Here is a 16,693-nt window from a genome sequence, read left to right as displayed (position 1 = left end):
ACTAGCAAGAACACAGCTTGAATTGAAACAATGTGAATGAAGTTTGAAAAAAGACTTCACTATATTTCCTTAAAGAATGCAACCATCAGTTTATTTGAAAAGCCTCCGTATAAATAAAGATGGATTTATTGTATCTCCTAAGATTTTGGTAACTGATACAAATGCCAGCAATCACTTTCTTTTTTCGAAAATATTTGAAAACGGGAAGAAACTTAAATTGGATTTTAAACGTTAGATTTAATTATTTTATTAAGGATGGATTTTGGTTCAATAATAAGTAACTCATACTACATGTTTAGCTATAACAACATAAGTAAAATAAATAAAAATAGAAGCCAGAAAAATACGGAAGAAATACTTTGTACTCCATTAATTATTAGAGAGGAGTTGAAGGCATTAAATTTTATATTTATTTATATTTATAATTGTATCCAATATTTTTGGCGTGTATATTTGGTAACAAAGTAGTACTACTTTGATCAGTATTTTGAGAAGTTGAATTACCTAACAAATGAGAATAAATAATTTATTTAGTATTTTTTTATTCGATACGAAATAACATAGCGGAGATTTTCACTCAAGAAAATATAATAAGAAGACGAACAGATGCTTCATTTAAGTGAAAACTGAGCTTGCTTTTTCAGATGATTGTCCTCATTGCTCAGTCCTCGAGTTGAGATTACGGTTAAATCAAATTAAAATTGAAGAAATTTATCTACCTTAAATGTATTGAAGGTGAATTTATTGTCCTCTTTATATACCAACGTTAAAGTTGTTAATTTCGACAACAAACTAATTAGACTAAAAATTCATCAATTCTATTTAACCGTTCAAATGTTTCTTCTTTGTTTTTTTTCAAAGAACAAATAAATAATTTGTAATTTAGGTAAAATAGGAACCATGTATTATGTAATCTTGTTGGAGATTAAATGGCTACATGCATACATTTCTTTCTGTTGACGAAGAATTTTGCTAATGGAGGTCATCACGGTATCGAGATTGGGCTTGTTAGAGTTTTGGACTTTTTCACTTTTGGCCTGCATAAAAAATTATTTATTTTTGGTAGCCAAAAAATTGTATAATTTTTGTATACAACATACAAAACGTATATATATATATATATACACATACAAAATTATACAAAAAATATACATTTTTATACTATTATTTTGAGAGCGGTTGTACAGTGTCATTTTCCTTGAAGTTTTTGGAAGATCCGTGCAAGGAATTTTTACCTAATTTATACTACATTATAAACTTATTTATTCTTTTTAAAGAGATTGTCACTTAATTACATTAGTATATACAATTTACCATTTATATAACTCCAATCTTACCTATTTTTTCTCCCTCTTCTTCCTTCCCCAATTTTGTATCACAACGTCTGAAATACTGTAAAAAATTCACTAGTTGGAGAAATTATTGAAAAATATTAGTTGGTGAATTTTGGGCAGTTTTCGTCAGTTCAAATACTCAAACACCATGTCAAAAATTCATGATTGTGTTACATAATGCAATTGGAGCTTTTGAAATCGTGGAAAAATCGATATAGCGGAGAAGAATGAGATTGGTTAGTTATCTTGAAATAGTAAAAAAGAATAACACCTATTAAAAATCTCCATTAATAACTATTAAAAAGCTTTAAAACTTTGAATTTAAAAATTAGATTTTGTGATTTATTATTTGTTTAGATCGGTTATTATTTCAAATAATTAAGAAAATCCTTTGGACTCAATTTTGAGAAAATTTGATAAATATTCGACGTGATTTTGGTTAGAATTTTAGATTGAAACTCGAAGAATAAGACACACACACACAAACATATATATATGTCGGGCATAGAAACGACATACAAAATATATTCAACTAACATAATTGTGTAAGTTGTTTATAAATTACATGTAAATTGTAATTTTTGACCGAATTATGTGCCCAACAAATAATTTTCAACTTGTAGATAAGTTATTGGACTTATTCACAGAACAGTCGCCTAGATGGCAATGGATGTTCTAAAGTATTTAGAAGATATAAGTTATGAAAATGATAAGTGCATCAGTCAACATTCGAGGATGAATGTTCCAAAGGGGGGAATAATGTTATGCCCCGCAATATTACATCGATGTTATGCTCTGCAGTAATATATTACGATTGATGTTACGTCTTGCAGTGTTAAGTTACGATAGTGTTGTACCCAGCAGTATTACATTACGGTGATATTACGCTTCGCAGTAATAAGTTACGATAGTATTGTACCCAGCAGTATTACATTACGGTGATGTTACGCTCCGCAATAATAAGTTACGACGATGTTGCACCCTGCAGTATTTTACGTTGAATTTGTCGTAAGGTAATTAACATCATTCCAAGGAAAATATTATTTGGAGATTATAAAGATTGTAAGTGATGAGTAAATTTGTGAAGATGAGAGGGGAAGTAAGTCAAAGAAAATGATATTTTTCGTCCAAGTTTGGCATATTGGGATAAAATACGGGTCGAGCGTTAATAACCGATATTTACGAACTATTACCATACAAGGTACCATATGACCATGATAGTAGGATATATAATGTGTAGTAAAAAAAATAAGTAGAATTTTAAGTAATTTTAAATAATTTTTAGTTATGCGGGTAATTGGTTAATTACCGGGTAGCGGGATATTATCTAATGAAATTCATTGATTGGGAATGGATAAGCCCAACGTGTCAGCCACATATGAGCCACTAAGTGAATCTTAAGTCACTTTGCAAGGTTCCAATATTAAAGAGATAGCACCTTATATCATTTTTGGTTGAAAATGCTATTAAGTTTTGTGACTACAAAATGAAATTTTTTTGACCAAATGTGTATATATTTTGTAATTTTTTGGTTACTTTATGTAAATAAAAAAACTTAAATAAATCGGATAAATAAGTTTAAAATTTCCGTACATATACGAAAAAATCCCTTTACGCAAACGTCCCTTTTTAGGTTACTATTTTGATTTTGTCTTTATTTTAAAAGTTGTGTAAATACAACCCTTAAAAAATTTATCTCTTTCAGACAACATTATATTCGAGTCTAACGTTTGTTCGTATAATTTTTAATTTATTCACAAACATTTGATTATAGTCTAATGTTTGCAATAATTTATAAAATTTAAAATCGTGGTCTTATGTTTCTCATAATTAGTTTGCTTAAAATTTTAGATTGTGGTCTTACATGATCGTGATTGACATGTAATGGGCAACCTAATAGTTGTAGCTCAGCCTATATTAGTTATAGGTATAGTCATTACGTACTATCAACAATATTAAGTAGAGTCGTCAATGTGGATTTGGCACGTTAGACTGGCCCATCTTATCTTGTGATTTATTAGGATGAGCTAAGATTTGTGGAGTGCATCTAAGAACGAAGCCTTTTTAGCTCGACCCAAGTAAGCTCGTCGGCCATGAGACTTGAATGAGACTGGTCTAGGCCGGCTCGTGGACACAATAAAAAATATTTAATTACTATTATTAGTTCTTAAAATCTATTGATTTTTTAATACTTAACTAATTAATGTTGTATATAAATTATAGATGTAGATGAAAATGAAGATGTTAAGATAACCTGTCACAGGCATATTAAGACATGCTTGATGTGTTGGTGTTAAATATGCTATAAGTGCCATTTTTTTTAGTATTTTGTTTTGAATTTTAACTTTTAACAAATAAAATATTATTGTTCGTTTTGTATTTCATTATAATCTATTGAAAAAATCTCAAAGTTTTTTAGTTTTGCAAAAGCTTTCAGTCCAACACATATCTAAAACTTTTAGCTTTGATCATTTGACGCCAAGTGAAATGGCTCTTTGCTGAATAAAATTAAAGTTCCACTATAACCCAAGAAAGATCACATATTGGCCAAATGTCAATCCTCCTACTTTGAGAAAACATGTAAGATATTTTTTGACTTGTAAATATTATTATTATTATTATTATTATTATTTTGCATGTTAGGTTAGAGCTTATAATTTTTTTATAAATATGAACAATATTTTAGAACATGATGGGGCCACCTTGAGGGGAGTCATGGCCCACGAAGGACTGGGCTAAACTAGGGAGTTTTTTCTATACATATCATAGGAACTTATTAATTTATTTTCTCTAGGTTTTATAGTTTTCAAAAAGTATCTAAGTTTTTCTTAAAAATTGTATATATTCCTCCCTTAAAAATCTCTCATCACATTATTAATGCCTTTAATTAAGGGATTCAATTATATCCTTTCTTTTTTTTCACACTTCTCCTCATTTCATGCTTCCTAATTTTTTCGATACGCATATCTCCTTTTCTCTCTCTCTTCAATGGTTGCACGTCTTCAGCAAGAAGCTACTAACTTTGCTTCAGCTGTTTAATAGGATAATAGCTCATAACTTACAATTGCTCATCACCATATACAATTATCATACATTTGTGATACAATTTCTGCAACAATTATAATACAAATACAATTATGATACAGTCGTGACACAATTATGATCTTCCTCATCTTCTTCAAGTTTCAATCACAACTCTAAACTCAAATTCTGAAACAATATTGTATTATAATCGTATTAGGTATTATTTTAGGTATTGATATATCAGATACAAATCAAATACAACTTTAATACAATTGTGATATAATTATGAAATAAATATGATACAGTTATAATACAATCGTGATACAATTCAGAAACTTTTCTTCTTCGAGTTTCAATAAGAAATTTCACCTAAAAACAACTCTAAACTTAACCAATCTCCCTCAAAATTGAGATATAAACTTCAAGTTATATTCTCAATCGTTTGCAAGACCACGATTTTGGGGTGGGTCTCTTACGGTGAAGGGATTTGGTAATTGCAAACAGAGGTGATGATTTTCGGGTGGGTCTCTTACGGTGAAGGGATTTGGTAATTGCAAAGAGAGGTGATAATTTTGGGGTGGGTTTCTTACGGTGAAGGAATTTTGGGTAAGTATTGATTTTGGGTATCTTAAATGTAGGATATTTTGTATAACTGATACCCACTATTTAAGGTATATTTCATTTCCTCTTTTTTTAAGGTTTTGTATAAAACTAGTAAATATAGGTATATAAAATAATTAATAAGGTACCTAAATAAAAGGAGTAAATATATTTCTATTATAGTATAGCTAGGTAAAAAACCCGCTAAACTAACCATCTTAAGGCCTATTGAAATGGTGGCCCGGCCCGGCAAAAAGTTGGCTCGTCAAGTGCTGAGACTTGTCTAGGCTCATATCTACATGTCTAATATTTGAAAATCATTTATATTTTTGGAATTTTTACTTTCTATCGCAAAGGTTAACATCTTATTTATTTTAAATAAATACCATTTAAAAAAATTATATTCTATAGATACCTTTTAAAGTTTATAGAAAAATATTTAATTTTGGTTACCTCCTAGCCCTATGCCACTAAATACGCTAATCAATTACACTATTTTCTTTCTCTCTCTACTTTGATACGTCCCATTCTCTTCCCCCCGCCCCATTAAAATTTTCGATCTCCTCTTCCTTTCACTGGATTTGTGCAAAGTATGAAAATTTCCCTATATCGTTCAGCAAAAGACAACGCAACATAAGGAAGACAAAAGACCGACTAATTGGAATTACGATAATAGCCTAAGGAGGGAAAGGAATGTTGGAGAAGGGGAAGAGATGTTTGAAAATTGTATATTTCTTGGTGGCGATGTTGGCGTCGTGTTGGTACTATCGGCGCCACTGTTTGTGGCAATAGGGGATGTATTGGTACCAAGTGTGTTGATTTCGAGCTTCTTCTATTTGGGAATTTAGAGTTCTTTTCGACGGAATCAAATCAACTTCATCAATCCTGAGCAATTCCAAGTGTCATGCACGCCACAACTTTATCTTCCGCGATGAAGAAGAACATTTCTTTTAATATATTTCAATGTAATTTCAATGTATTACGCTGTATTTTCATGTATTTCATTGTATTCATTGTCTTTTTTTCCATTGTAATTCAATGTATCTCGCTGTATTCCATATATTTTATTGTATTATCTGTCTTTTTTTTTTCCATTGTATTGCAATGTATCCCGCTGTATTCTATGTATTTCATCGTATTCACTGTCTCGCTATATGCCATGAATGTATTCATAAGTTTTTTTTTTAATTAATATAATTTATGTATTCAGATGTATTATATAATTTCTCTGAAGATTGCTATGTTTTTAGGGTATTTTTTCGGTTGAGAATCTTTTTTATAACTGAAAATACAAAATTTGGGTGTTATAATTGAGTTTGTTGAGTTATATTAGGAGTCTATTATGTTATTTGACTCACTTCCGTTTTAAAAACAGTGTAATCCCCTATTTCACGCCGTGAATACAGTTGAATACAATAATTTGTCCAGATGTAATCCCATGTTTCACTCTATGAATACAATCGAATACACTCGAATACAACAACTGATTAGCTGGACTTCCCTGATTCACGCCTATTTTTACTATTGTATTCATGAATACAATAACTCAAATATATCAAATTCAACTTATAGCCACATAAAAGGTATCTATAATCCGTAATATAGCAAATGATATCTATAGATAGCTAATTACTACTAAAAGATAGTGCTTTATGAAAATTTCCCTATATTTTTCTACCCCCCCCCCCTTTACGTACCACGAGCCAAATAGAAAGGAATTATGTTGTTACAAACGTGGGGCAAGCACATAAATAGCCATTTTCATGAAGGAAATTAGCTAGTAGTTATTTTGTCCGGAAATTTTAAACTAAAACTTTTTAACTTTGGGACAATTCAGGATATTTTTGTCTCAAAAAGTTGAATTAAAAAGACTGAAATTTAAGAAGTATTGGCTAATTCTTAAATAGAAGCCCTTTAAAATTGTTACCCGATGTCATTTCTACTACAAACTGGATGACATTATTTTTGAACGGAGAAATAGAAAAGCATGTTAACGAGGGGAAAAAAAGAATCAGAAATAGCCATATTTACAACTGGTAATTAAAAAATAACCACAATTTTAAAAGTAATCGAAGTTTAGTCATTTTTCATGTAACGATAAAATATGAACAAAAAACTCTTAAAAATTCAAAAATATTCCCGCATAATATGTTGGAGTTTAAATTTTTTACATATGTAACATGCTGGAACTTTTTATGTGCTCGAATTCCAACATAATATGCTGGAAGTTTATACGCAAGAACTCCATAATCCCGCATATTATGCTGAAACTTTATGTATTTTAGCAAAATAGTGGTTATATTTTAATAACAATGCAAACACTAACTATTTTTAAATTAACGGTCCGAAAAATAGCTATTTTTAGGTTAATGAGGTCAACATTTGGCCTTAACTAGTGGCAGCAGTGTAAATAGCCAAAGCCAGCCAGTCATATTTTTTTGCTGTATTGGCGCCAGTTTCTCCCGCACAAAATTTGGAAACCTTAAAAACCCTATCAACTGTACAATACTACTATAATCAAGAACTGAAGAGGCGAAGTTAGGTCAGCGGAGAATCATCAGAACCTTAAAATTTTGGGCTGCTAATTAATAGGAAGAATGTTTTATTCGCACACATTCTTGGGACGAAAGGGTCCGTTAGGGACAGTATGGTGCGCAGCACACTTGCAAAAGTTGAAGAAGCCTCATTATATTTCCACTCACATTCCCTCCACTGTTGGTAATTTAGCCCCCTTTTTATTTGCTTAACTGATATGATGGGTTGCTTTTCTTTTCCCTGAGTTTAAAAAAAAAAAAATTCTATTTTCCTAATGTCTTGTGGTTGATATGTGATTCTTGTTTTGCTGATATCAGTTGGGACTTTTATAAATTTTATTTCAGATAAAGATTTACTCTTTTAGTTGAGAAATTTATCCATTTTATGTATCTAATGTTATTTTTCTTGCTGGAAAATTTATCCCTTTTTATTTGCCTAGCTGCAGAATTCTCTCTTTTTATTCTCAGATTTGACGAGTTTTTTTTGTTGCTGAACTTTTTCTTCTTCTTTTATTATTCAATTGTTTTTTAAATGTCAGTTGGGACATTTTTGTTAGATAAAGATTTATTCTTTTCGATTAAAGATTGGTTCTTTTGATTTAATATTGGGATTTGGTGTGATATAGAGGTTTTATCATTTGCAAAGATGAATTGATCTCTATTTCAGTGGAGGCTTTTGTGTTTCTGTTTCTAGTCACGATAGTTGAAGCTTGGATAATCTGTGCTTATGCACTGTCTATTGTCAACTGTGTTGTGCCAGTTATTCATTGTTCATTTTAAAGGCGGTTAGATGATAATTTGCATTTTGATCTTGATGTTTAAGTGTAGTAAAATTGACTATGAAGAGTAAAGGTGAATGCTTTCACATGTGCTTATGATTGAACTAAGGGAAGGGGACACAATGGGATGTTTTTTAGCTGTGAAAAGAAATTAATCTACTAAGACAAAGTGTGAACTACTTTAAGAGGATTGCTAAGCATAAAAAATCGGAACTTGAACTTAGAAACTATATCAACTCTTGAAATCTAGGAAAGTAGGAGAGAACAATTGTTTTCGTCAAACAAATAAAACGAGGTTCATTGGAATCTTTATCTAATAATCGCGATTTAAGAATGTAGTGGATTTATATTCTTTGGGAAACTAAATCTTCTGCATATGTATGCTTAAAATTTTAATGGTTCAAATGTTGCTTTAGTTCTGGTATATGCCAAACGCACTTTGTTTTTTTGAGTCCTTGATGCCTCTTAGTAGCTTGACTGCTATGCAGTCATAGTAATAAATTATTACTATGTTTTTTGCCGCTTGCTAAATTTGTTCTTTTTTTTTTGGAATTTATTATCATCACTTATCTCACTGATGTCTTATACAAAGCTTTTCGTGCACTTATATGTTGCTAGTTTGTGATTAAAGCAGGATTTCATTAAAACCCCTGGAAAAGATGTATAGCAGTTTGGCATAAGTTGCTCTACACAAAAATATAGCAGTAGCTTTGATATCCATATGAAATTTTTTCTTTAAATCTGTGATTAATAATACTGTTGCTTATTTGTTGAAATCTATTTCCAGAACGCATCATGTATCCTGATGTACCTATTGCACTGCGAATGTCTGGCCACCTTCTGTTTGGAGTTGTTCGGATATACTCAAAGCAAGTTGAATACTTTTCCGATGACTGCAAAAACTTACAAGCTGTGTTATTTAAGGCCTTTACTTCTTCAAATGTCAATCTGCCGGCAGATGCCACTCATGCACCATACCACTCCATTACTTTACCAGAAACATTTGAACTTGATGCCTTAGTTTTTGATGAAGATCTTGACCTGAATAGGTATTCTTTCATTTTACCTTTTTGATTGTCAGCTAGAATCTGTAGTTAGTTACCCGTGCATTTTGATTTCCAGGTTCGAGGATACTCATCTTAAAAGTTATGAAGAGATAACTTTGGAAGGTACGTATTATGTTGTTTACTTTAATTCTTTCTTTATATTTTTTTCTGTTTCATTTTCAATTGAATTTTTAGTTCTGAAATTCTCTTTTGCACAGATCAAATTCTAACGCGTGAAGATCAGTATGTAGCTATTCTCATTGATGAGGTGGGCTTATCTTTTGCTTCATATTAGCAAGGGAAATATTGATTTATTCACTTAAGTTGCAATACCAGTCTGACTTGAAGTATTCTTTACAGGACATAGCAAAGAGTTTGTCAAAATCAGGTGCCATGCCTATGGAGATAGAGTACGGATCTAATTGACTGTAAATGTAGATTGTTTCCATTTATTTCCAAGATTTATAAATAGATGTTTCTTTGATGCTGTAGTTCTGAACCTTCAAATCCAGAAGGAACTGCTGCTCAATCCCTAAATTCTTCCCCTAAGATTCAGTCAGGACTAAACAGAGAAACCGTTCGTAATGACATTCCTCAAGATATTCCAGAAATTGAAATCATGCGTGATGCTGTCCATGATCATAGTTTTGATCATGTTCCCTTGTGGTCAGACCAAGGGAATGATGTGATGGAACCAGATAAAATTCTGGAGGAACAGATCATGAGAGAGAAGGAAACTACAAGCCCAATTGTAGAAGAGATGGGGGCCCCTGAGGGGCATTCTATCCTGTCTCAACAACGGCAAGAACCACCTTCTGCCACTTCAGTGGAGGCTCACGAATTTGCTGATCCACAAATGTCATTTGGTGGGTGCAGGAGTCTTTATTCTTAAACTGAAATTACTCATAGGTCATATATATACTCTAATACGGAACTCCTTTTCATTGATATTCAGGGCATCAGTCACCTGATTTAGCACTTCGATCAACACCCCCTCCTGAGATGCCAAAAGCAAGGGGAAGAAAGCGAAAGCTACTCAAATATGATAAGGAATTAGTATTGTCGAATAAGTATGTTAATGTTCTGTCATCGTTAATACTAATATATATGTTTTCAACCATTAGTCTTTCTGACAATGTATCATGTTCAACACTACAGAAAGATGAGAAGGGATCTAGAAGATACCAGTGATTTAGTACGCCAGAAAAACAATGCTCCATTTTCTCGTCTGGACATCTGGAAACAAAACAATAAACTAAGAAACGATGGAATTTTATTTGAGCCTTTAATAACTGGTGGGTGTCTCATAGTTACTATCTTGATGAGTCTGAATGACCTCCAGCTGACTCTCAGCTTCTGTAATTTTTTGTAGGATTATGTGATGATCTCTGTAATATCTACAAGGAAGACTTCATTTCAGCAAAAGTCAAGACGGCTTCCCCACAGGATGATTATGCAGAACCCAGCAATAACCAATCCTCTCCATCTGGGAATGATCTTCCAGTGGAAATTGAAAGACTGCGTGATAACCAAGACTTTGCAAGCACCAATTTGTTGTCTGAAATTTTGCCTTCACCAAATAAGTCCATTTCCTCTCCACTAATGTCCATGCCTTCTACAAGCAGAAGAGATGATTTCACTCCTGCTACTACAACTTTTGGGACAGAATCAAGTCAAATGGGAAGAACGATGGAGAGTGAGGTGCTCCCTACGCCCGACCCAGCAGCATTTACTGGGTATGTTGGTTCTGATATGGAGACCCCTTCAACATGGTATGGAGAGGAACTAGGCGTGGAGAATACCGTTCTGTCTGATATTCCTGAGTTTGACAATTCTGCTGGGGTATGTTCGATCATGCTTTCTTCCCTATTAAAATAGTGAAAGCATGAATCTAATTTGATCATTATCTGGGTAACTGTTTCAGCAGATTAATATCGTCTAGAGTAACTTCATTAGCCCCAGAATACATATTTAAATCTATTTTAGGCTTGGATTTGTAAAGAGAGTTAGACTTCTACCTTTGGTGTGAGTGGAAGCTTATGGTTCATATTTGAATGTTCTAGCAGTCACTTTCATTCCATGCTGTGGTGGAGGTAAGTGTGTTGAAGGGTGTTCAGTAGAATCCCCTTCGTTAGAAACTACACTATACAAATAGGGTAAAAACAAACTTTTTGGCATATTCAAATTGTTGAATCCCCTTGATAATTAAGTGTATTTACTCACCCTTCAAGTTTGCGTTTTTTTTGAATCCCCTTGTTAGGATTCCTGGCTCCTTCATTGATTCTGTGGTCAAATTGTTGAGTCGATATGACGATTCACTTTAGTTCTTCCCTGTTTTGCATCTGATAAGTTGCTAAATACCAATGCAGGATCTAAGTTTTCTAGAACAAGATGACAACACTCCTATTGGTGAGCTAAGAACTTCTTTTTCCCTTTTTAAGTTTAAGGGTTTGTCGTAATTTAGATAATGTTGATCAATGTTATGTGCTACTGTCTGCAGCATCATATTACTGGATTTTTATTTATTTATGATGTAACATATGCCTAAGGCTTGTATATCCATATGCTAAAGCAGGACTTCGAGGAGCTCCCTCGTCAAGTAAGCAAGGGGGAACACCACAGTTTGATACATTATCTGCCAGAACAAGGTAGCACTCGATTAAAATTATTTTCCTTATATTGATTTACTTTGCAAGACAGTCTTTTAAGTTTTACCACTATGATTGCAGAGCTGTGGCTCAATATTTGAAGGGGCAGTCACCAGCAACCCCCATCTCAGAAGATACTGGAGATCTCAGCTTAAATGCAATTTTAGAAGGCAAAAAGAGAACAATATGTGCTCGAATGTTTTTTGAGACACTGGTAAGTCTTCTATTATATTTCTGTGATTAATTGCTCTTACTTAGGGATGCAGTTTAGTTCTAAATATTGGGTATCTTAAGGTCTTCTAATATCCTACCAATATCATTTATTAATGTTTTGACTCTTTGTTGGTGTTTTATTGAGTCAAGAAAACGGTGTATGCATAAGATTCTGTTTTTAGTTGCATATATGATATGCTTTATTGCTTAATCAATCATCATACTTGGTATGATATGTATATATTGTTTGAGGAACTATTTCAGCAGATCTTTGCTAACTGTCTTGTGGAAATTGATTCCAGGTGTTGGAGAATTGTGGACTTGTACATGCGAATCAAAATGAACCTTATGGTGATATAACTTTGAAAGTGACTTCCAAACTGAAGGACCATTTTTCAAGCTAAGGCCATTGCGTAGATCTATATATAGAATAGAGGTAAAACTTTTATTCCTAATTTTGACTGCATCTTTTATAATGTTTAAAGAAGTTACTGTGTCAATAGAGAGAAGATTAAGAGGTAGATTTTTCGCAAGGCTTCGCATGGTATGAGCTAAAGATAAATCTAAACTAAAGCATCGACGTCATTGCTCTTCCTCTGTACATAAACATGTACTGGGACTAAAATGGTCTTAACTCTATCCAAAAAATTGGAAGTATCAAGCGAGTGACTTGAGTGATTGAGATTCTACTTTCTTTTAAGTCAATGAAGTGGGTTGAGAACCTGCGGTCTCAAGTTCTAATCCTAGTGGAGACAAAAACACTAGATGATTTCTTCCCTTTCTGTCCAAGTCTTGAAGAATAGAGTTATCTGGTACCTGTTGCTAGTAGGAGGTAGCAGGTAACCTATGCAGTTGGTCGAGATGCGCGCAAGCTGACCCATACACCATGACTATCAAAAAAAGGAAAAAAGTTTTCCTCTCGATTGCTCTGTCTGTCTTTCTCTGACTTCCCTAGAGTAGGGGCATTCATGCATTATGGAATATCTTATTAGACATAAAGAGCACTCCAATAACCTTATTGTGCCTCTAAAGCAGACACATACGCACAAATTGTATAATGCATCATTTATAAATGTGATTTTCCTTCTGTAATGCAGTTAAATTACTGTGCAGCATTGCAGAAGTCTTTTAACTTTTTTGGATTGCGTTTTGAATAAGCTCTTCTATTTGGCGTCTTTAGCATAAATGTTTTTTGGTTGTTATTATAACAAATCAAAATGTGATCTTGTTCTTTGAAATGCAGTTAAATCATTGTACAGAGATGCAACGTTGAATAGCTTAATGAAGATATATAACCTCAGCCATTCAATCATGATTATCGCCCCAGCAAGGAAATTAGCATTGTGCTCCTCCATGAAGTCTCTCTGCCTTATGATTTTAATTTATTTTTTTCACAGTTTTTATCCTTTTAGGTATAGTTCCCTTTTCTTTTTCCTTGTTTTTTAGAACTTATTGTATGTTCTGTCAAAGCAATAAGTGTTTTATTTTGATGTATTTCAAAGAGTTGAACCTATAGCCGAGTCTTGAAGTTCTTTTCCTCTTGATCTCTAATGCAAATGCGTCAAAACGCAAAATAACATACACTATTTTTCTCTATTTATATGTAATTTTCTGGAATACAGTCTTTTTTTTTTTTTAAAAAGTTTTAATACTCCATCTGATAGGACCTTTTGTTAATCATTATTTTCGTCACTGTACAAAATATAGTCATCATGCATACGAATTGGCTCTTCTAAGCCAAAACTATAATTGTGTACCCAAACATATTTTCAAAACTTAAGGCAAGTCTAGCTGATGTTTTGCTGATTCCTAATTCACATTTTAGTTGCTCAAGCTCTATGCTTATAATACTAATAACACATTCTTTATTGCTAATGACATATATTACAAGGAATATCATTCTTTATTTTACTCTATCACACACACACACACACCCCTTTAATTCAGCTAGAGGCCTCACTTATTTTTATTTTTTATTTTTTATTACATTAGGGAAGGGAAAGAGAATGTTACGCTATTGATGAGGCTTGAACCGTTCACCTTGGAGCTTACAAAAGTGAGCACTTTTTTATGGACAAGCACAGGGACTTGTTTATAAACAGGATTGTACTTGAGAAGTTGAGCACTTTTGTTAGACCTATCTTCTTCAATGTATTCGTATTCGACACCCTTCAGTTTTAATGCTAATTCAACTCTTTTGTTAAAGGGGCCTGCTATTATACCATGAACTTTCACCTCTGCCATCTTTGTTTCTTCTTTTACTTGGGGAAATTAGGATACTTAAAGAGACCAATAATTTCACTCCTGTTCTTTCTTTTAGTGGACAAGTTTCAAAATTATGGACTTTTCTTGAAGGATTACTTGAGTGCTTACCTCATATTATGTTCACTAATTTAAGTGCATAATTACCCTTAGGAGAATATGAGTTACATTTGATAGTTATTTGTAATGATCCGACAATAACAACAACAAACCCAATAAAATTTTATAAGTGAGATTTGAGAAAAATAGTGTGTACATAAACTTTACCTTTACCTTCGTGAAGGCGGAGAGGCTGTTTCCTACGAACCCTCGGGTCAAGGATTTAATGATCACACATATATGAAAATTTATTCTCTTTTGCTTGTAGTTTTGTTTCATCAATTCACAGAATGAATTTCTTGTCAAGAGTGTAATACATGAGACAAAATTAAACTTAAGGTGTTGGGGAAACACAATATGAACTTCCACAGAAAGAAAAAGGAAAAATAAAAGGGTTTTTTACATTCACTTTTGGCTTTTCTAATAGTAAAATTCACCATGTTTGGATAAGCAAAGTATCAGTTCTCCTTGCTTAGCTTAACCATCCTTCCTAAGATAATTTTTTAAAAAGAAAAGTTTAATTTATATACTTTGTAGGAACATGTTGAACGTTATAAATTTATGCTTACTTTACTATTTTAGCTGCCAAACAACGAAAAATATGTCACCCTCGTTGAAATCATGTTTACTACAATATATTCTAAGTATTATGTTTTTTTTTTAAAAAAAATTTATTCTGCTTTCGTTGAAAACTACCACACAGAGTCGGCCCTTCCATAAAGCAAATAAAGCAACCGCTTTAGGCCCCGTATTTGCGGGGGTCCCATTTTTTGTTACACCTAATAGACTATGTATAAGTTTAAAAAAGAGTTTTGAACAGTGAAAACATTTGATTTTGTGACGACCCGGCCGGTCTTCCTAAGAATTAACGCCTCAATCCCCTATTAGCTGTTTTCCTCAAGTTTATTTCTGCTATTTTGATTTGTCGGGATATTCGGTTTTGAGTTTCGGGGAACTTTGGGACACTTAGTCCCTAAATGAGAGCTTAAGTGTTGGAAAGTTTTCCGTAGTCGGAACAGTGTGAAGACGACCTCGGAAAGGAAATCCGATGATTCCGTTAGCTCCGTTGGGTGATTTCGGGTTTAAGAGCGTGTTCGGATTATGTTTTGGAGGTCCATAGTTAATTTAGGCTTTAAATGCCGAAAGTTGAATTTTTGAAGTTTCCGGTCCGATAGTGAGATTTTGATCCGAGGGTCGGAATGAAATTCGGAAGTTGGAGTAGCCCCGTAGTGTTGAATGTGGCGTGTGTGCAAAATTTCAGGTCATTCGGATAAGTTTTGATAGACTTTTTGATCGAAATCGTATTTTGAGAATTTTGGAGTTCTTAGGCTTCAATCCATGGTTAATTCGAGGTTTCGATGTTGTTTTAGGTGTTTTTAAGGATTGATACAAGTTTGGATAGTGGTTTGCGACTTGTTGGTGCCTTTGGTTGAGGTCCCGAAGGCCTCGAGGTGAATTCAGATGGTTGACGGAAAGATTTTGGAGTTAAAGTTGCAGCTTCAGCTGCTGGTTCTGTCATAACCGCACTTGCGGTTTGGGTCCAGCAGGTGCGGCGCCGCAGAAGCGGTAAAGAGACCGCAGAAGCGGAATTAAAGGAGGTCAGCAGTTTCCGCAGATGCGGGAGAATTATCGCAGAAGCGGTACCGCATCTGCGAGTTGGAGACCGTAGGTGCGGAAGTCAACCATTAAGTGAAAAGTTGTAGGTGCGACCTTGGCTCGCAGATGCGGTCCCAGGGCCGCAAATGCGAAAATCGCTGGGCAGAACATATAAATTCTTGCCTTTGCGAAATTTGGCCATTTTCATCTTTTTCAAAACGGGAAAAAGCTTTGGGAGCACTTTTCAAGAGGGATTTTCAGAGGAGTTCATTGGGGTAAGGTCTTTGATCCCTAAACTCGTTATTGGGATGATTTTTATCAATTTAAGCATGAAAAATTAAGGAAAATCAGTGGTAATCGAGGGGTTAGGGCTTGTCTAATTGGAGACCTTTGAGTGATGATTTGAGGGACAAATTGTGGTTCGATTTTGATACTTTTGATATGACTGAACCCGTGAGAGTGCGAGGATTCTGAAAATATAAAATTTACCCGATTCCGAGACGTGGGCCCGATGGGCATTTTGGTCATTTTACATAATTTCGCGTATTAGCTTAGAAT

General features: G+C 33.5%; 1 protein-coding gene across 2 annotated transcripts; it reads left to right on the top strand.

The window, feature by feature from the left end:
- The first annotated feature begins 7,461 nt into the window (after positions 1 to 7,461).
- On the top strand, positions 7,462 to 14,407 carry LOC104224743 (sister chromatid cohesion 1 protein 3). Of its 2 annotated transcripts, XR_710417.2 has the most exons (15): positions 7,462 to 7,676; positions 9,059 to 9,320; positions 9,394 to 9,440; positions 9,536 to 9,585; positions 9,678 to 9,727; positions 9,810 to 10,183; positions 10,273 to 10,387; positions 10,476 to 10,612; positions 10,690 to 11,159; positions 11,687 to 11,726; positions 11,893 to 11,965; positions 12,047 to 12,179; positions 12,481 to 12,614; positions 13,422 to 13,590; positions 14,171 to 14,407. XR_710417.2 is itself a non-coding variant. In XM_009776438.2 (14 exons), exons 1-13 carry the CDS (start codon positions 7,556 to 7,558, stop codon positions 12,580 to 12,582), a joined length of 1,974 nt encoding a protein of 657 aa, XP_009774740.1. In that variant the 5' UTR covers positions 7,462 to 7,555; the 3' UTR covers positions 12,583 to 12,614; positions 13,422 to 13,795. The 2 variants fall into 2 exon arrangements, 1 of the variants encoding a protein (XP_009774740.1); XM_009776438.2 differs by lacking the exon at positions 14,171 to 14,407 and having other exon boundaries at positions 13,422 to 13,795.
- Positions 14,408 to 16,693: the final 2,286 nt, after the last annotated feature.

The sequence above is a fragment of the Nicotiana sylvestris genome, chromosome 9 (genome assembly GCF_000393655.2).
Source record: "Nicotiana sylvestris chromosome 9, ASM39365v2, whole genome shotgun sequence".
NCBI classification, from domain to species: domain Eukaryota; kingdom Viridiplantae; phylum Streptophyta; class Magnoliopsida; order Solanales; family Solanaceae; genus Nicotiana; species Nicotiana sylvestris.
This window is presented reverse-complemented; position numbering and strand designations above follow the sequence as displayed.

Bases quoted from the DNA above. Each gene is read 5' to 3' on its own strand.
- LOC104224743 (XM_009776438.2), top strand. From the start codon at position 7,556: ATGTTTTATTCGCACACATTCTTGGGACGAAAGGGTCCGTTAGGGACA. The intron at 9,728-9,809 runs GTACGGATCTAA...TTGATGCTGTAG, and splicing joins GCCATGCCTATGGAGATAGA to TTCTGAACCTTCAAATCCAG. The intron at 12,180-12,480 runs GTAAGTCTTCTA...AATTGATTCCAG, and splicing joins GAATGTTTTTTGAGACACTG to GTGTTGGAGAATTGTGGACT.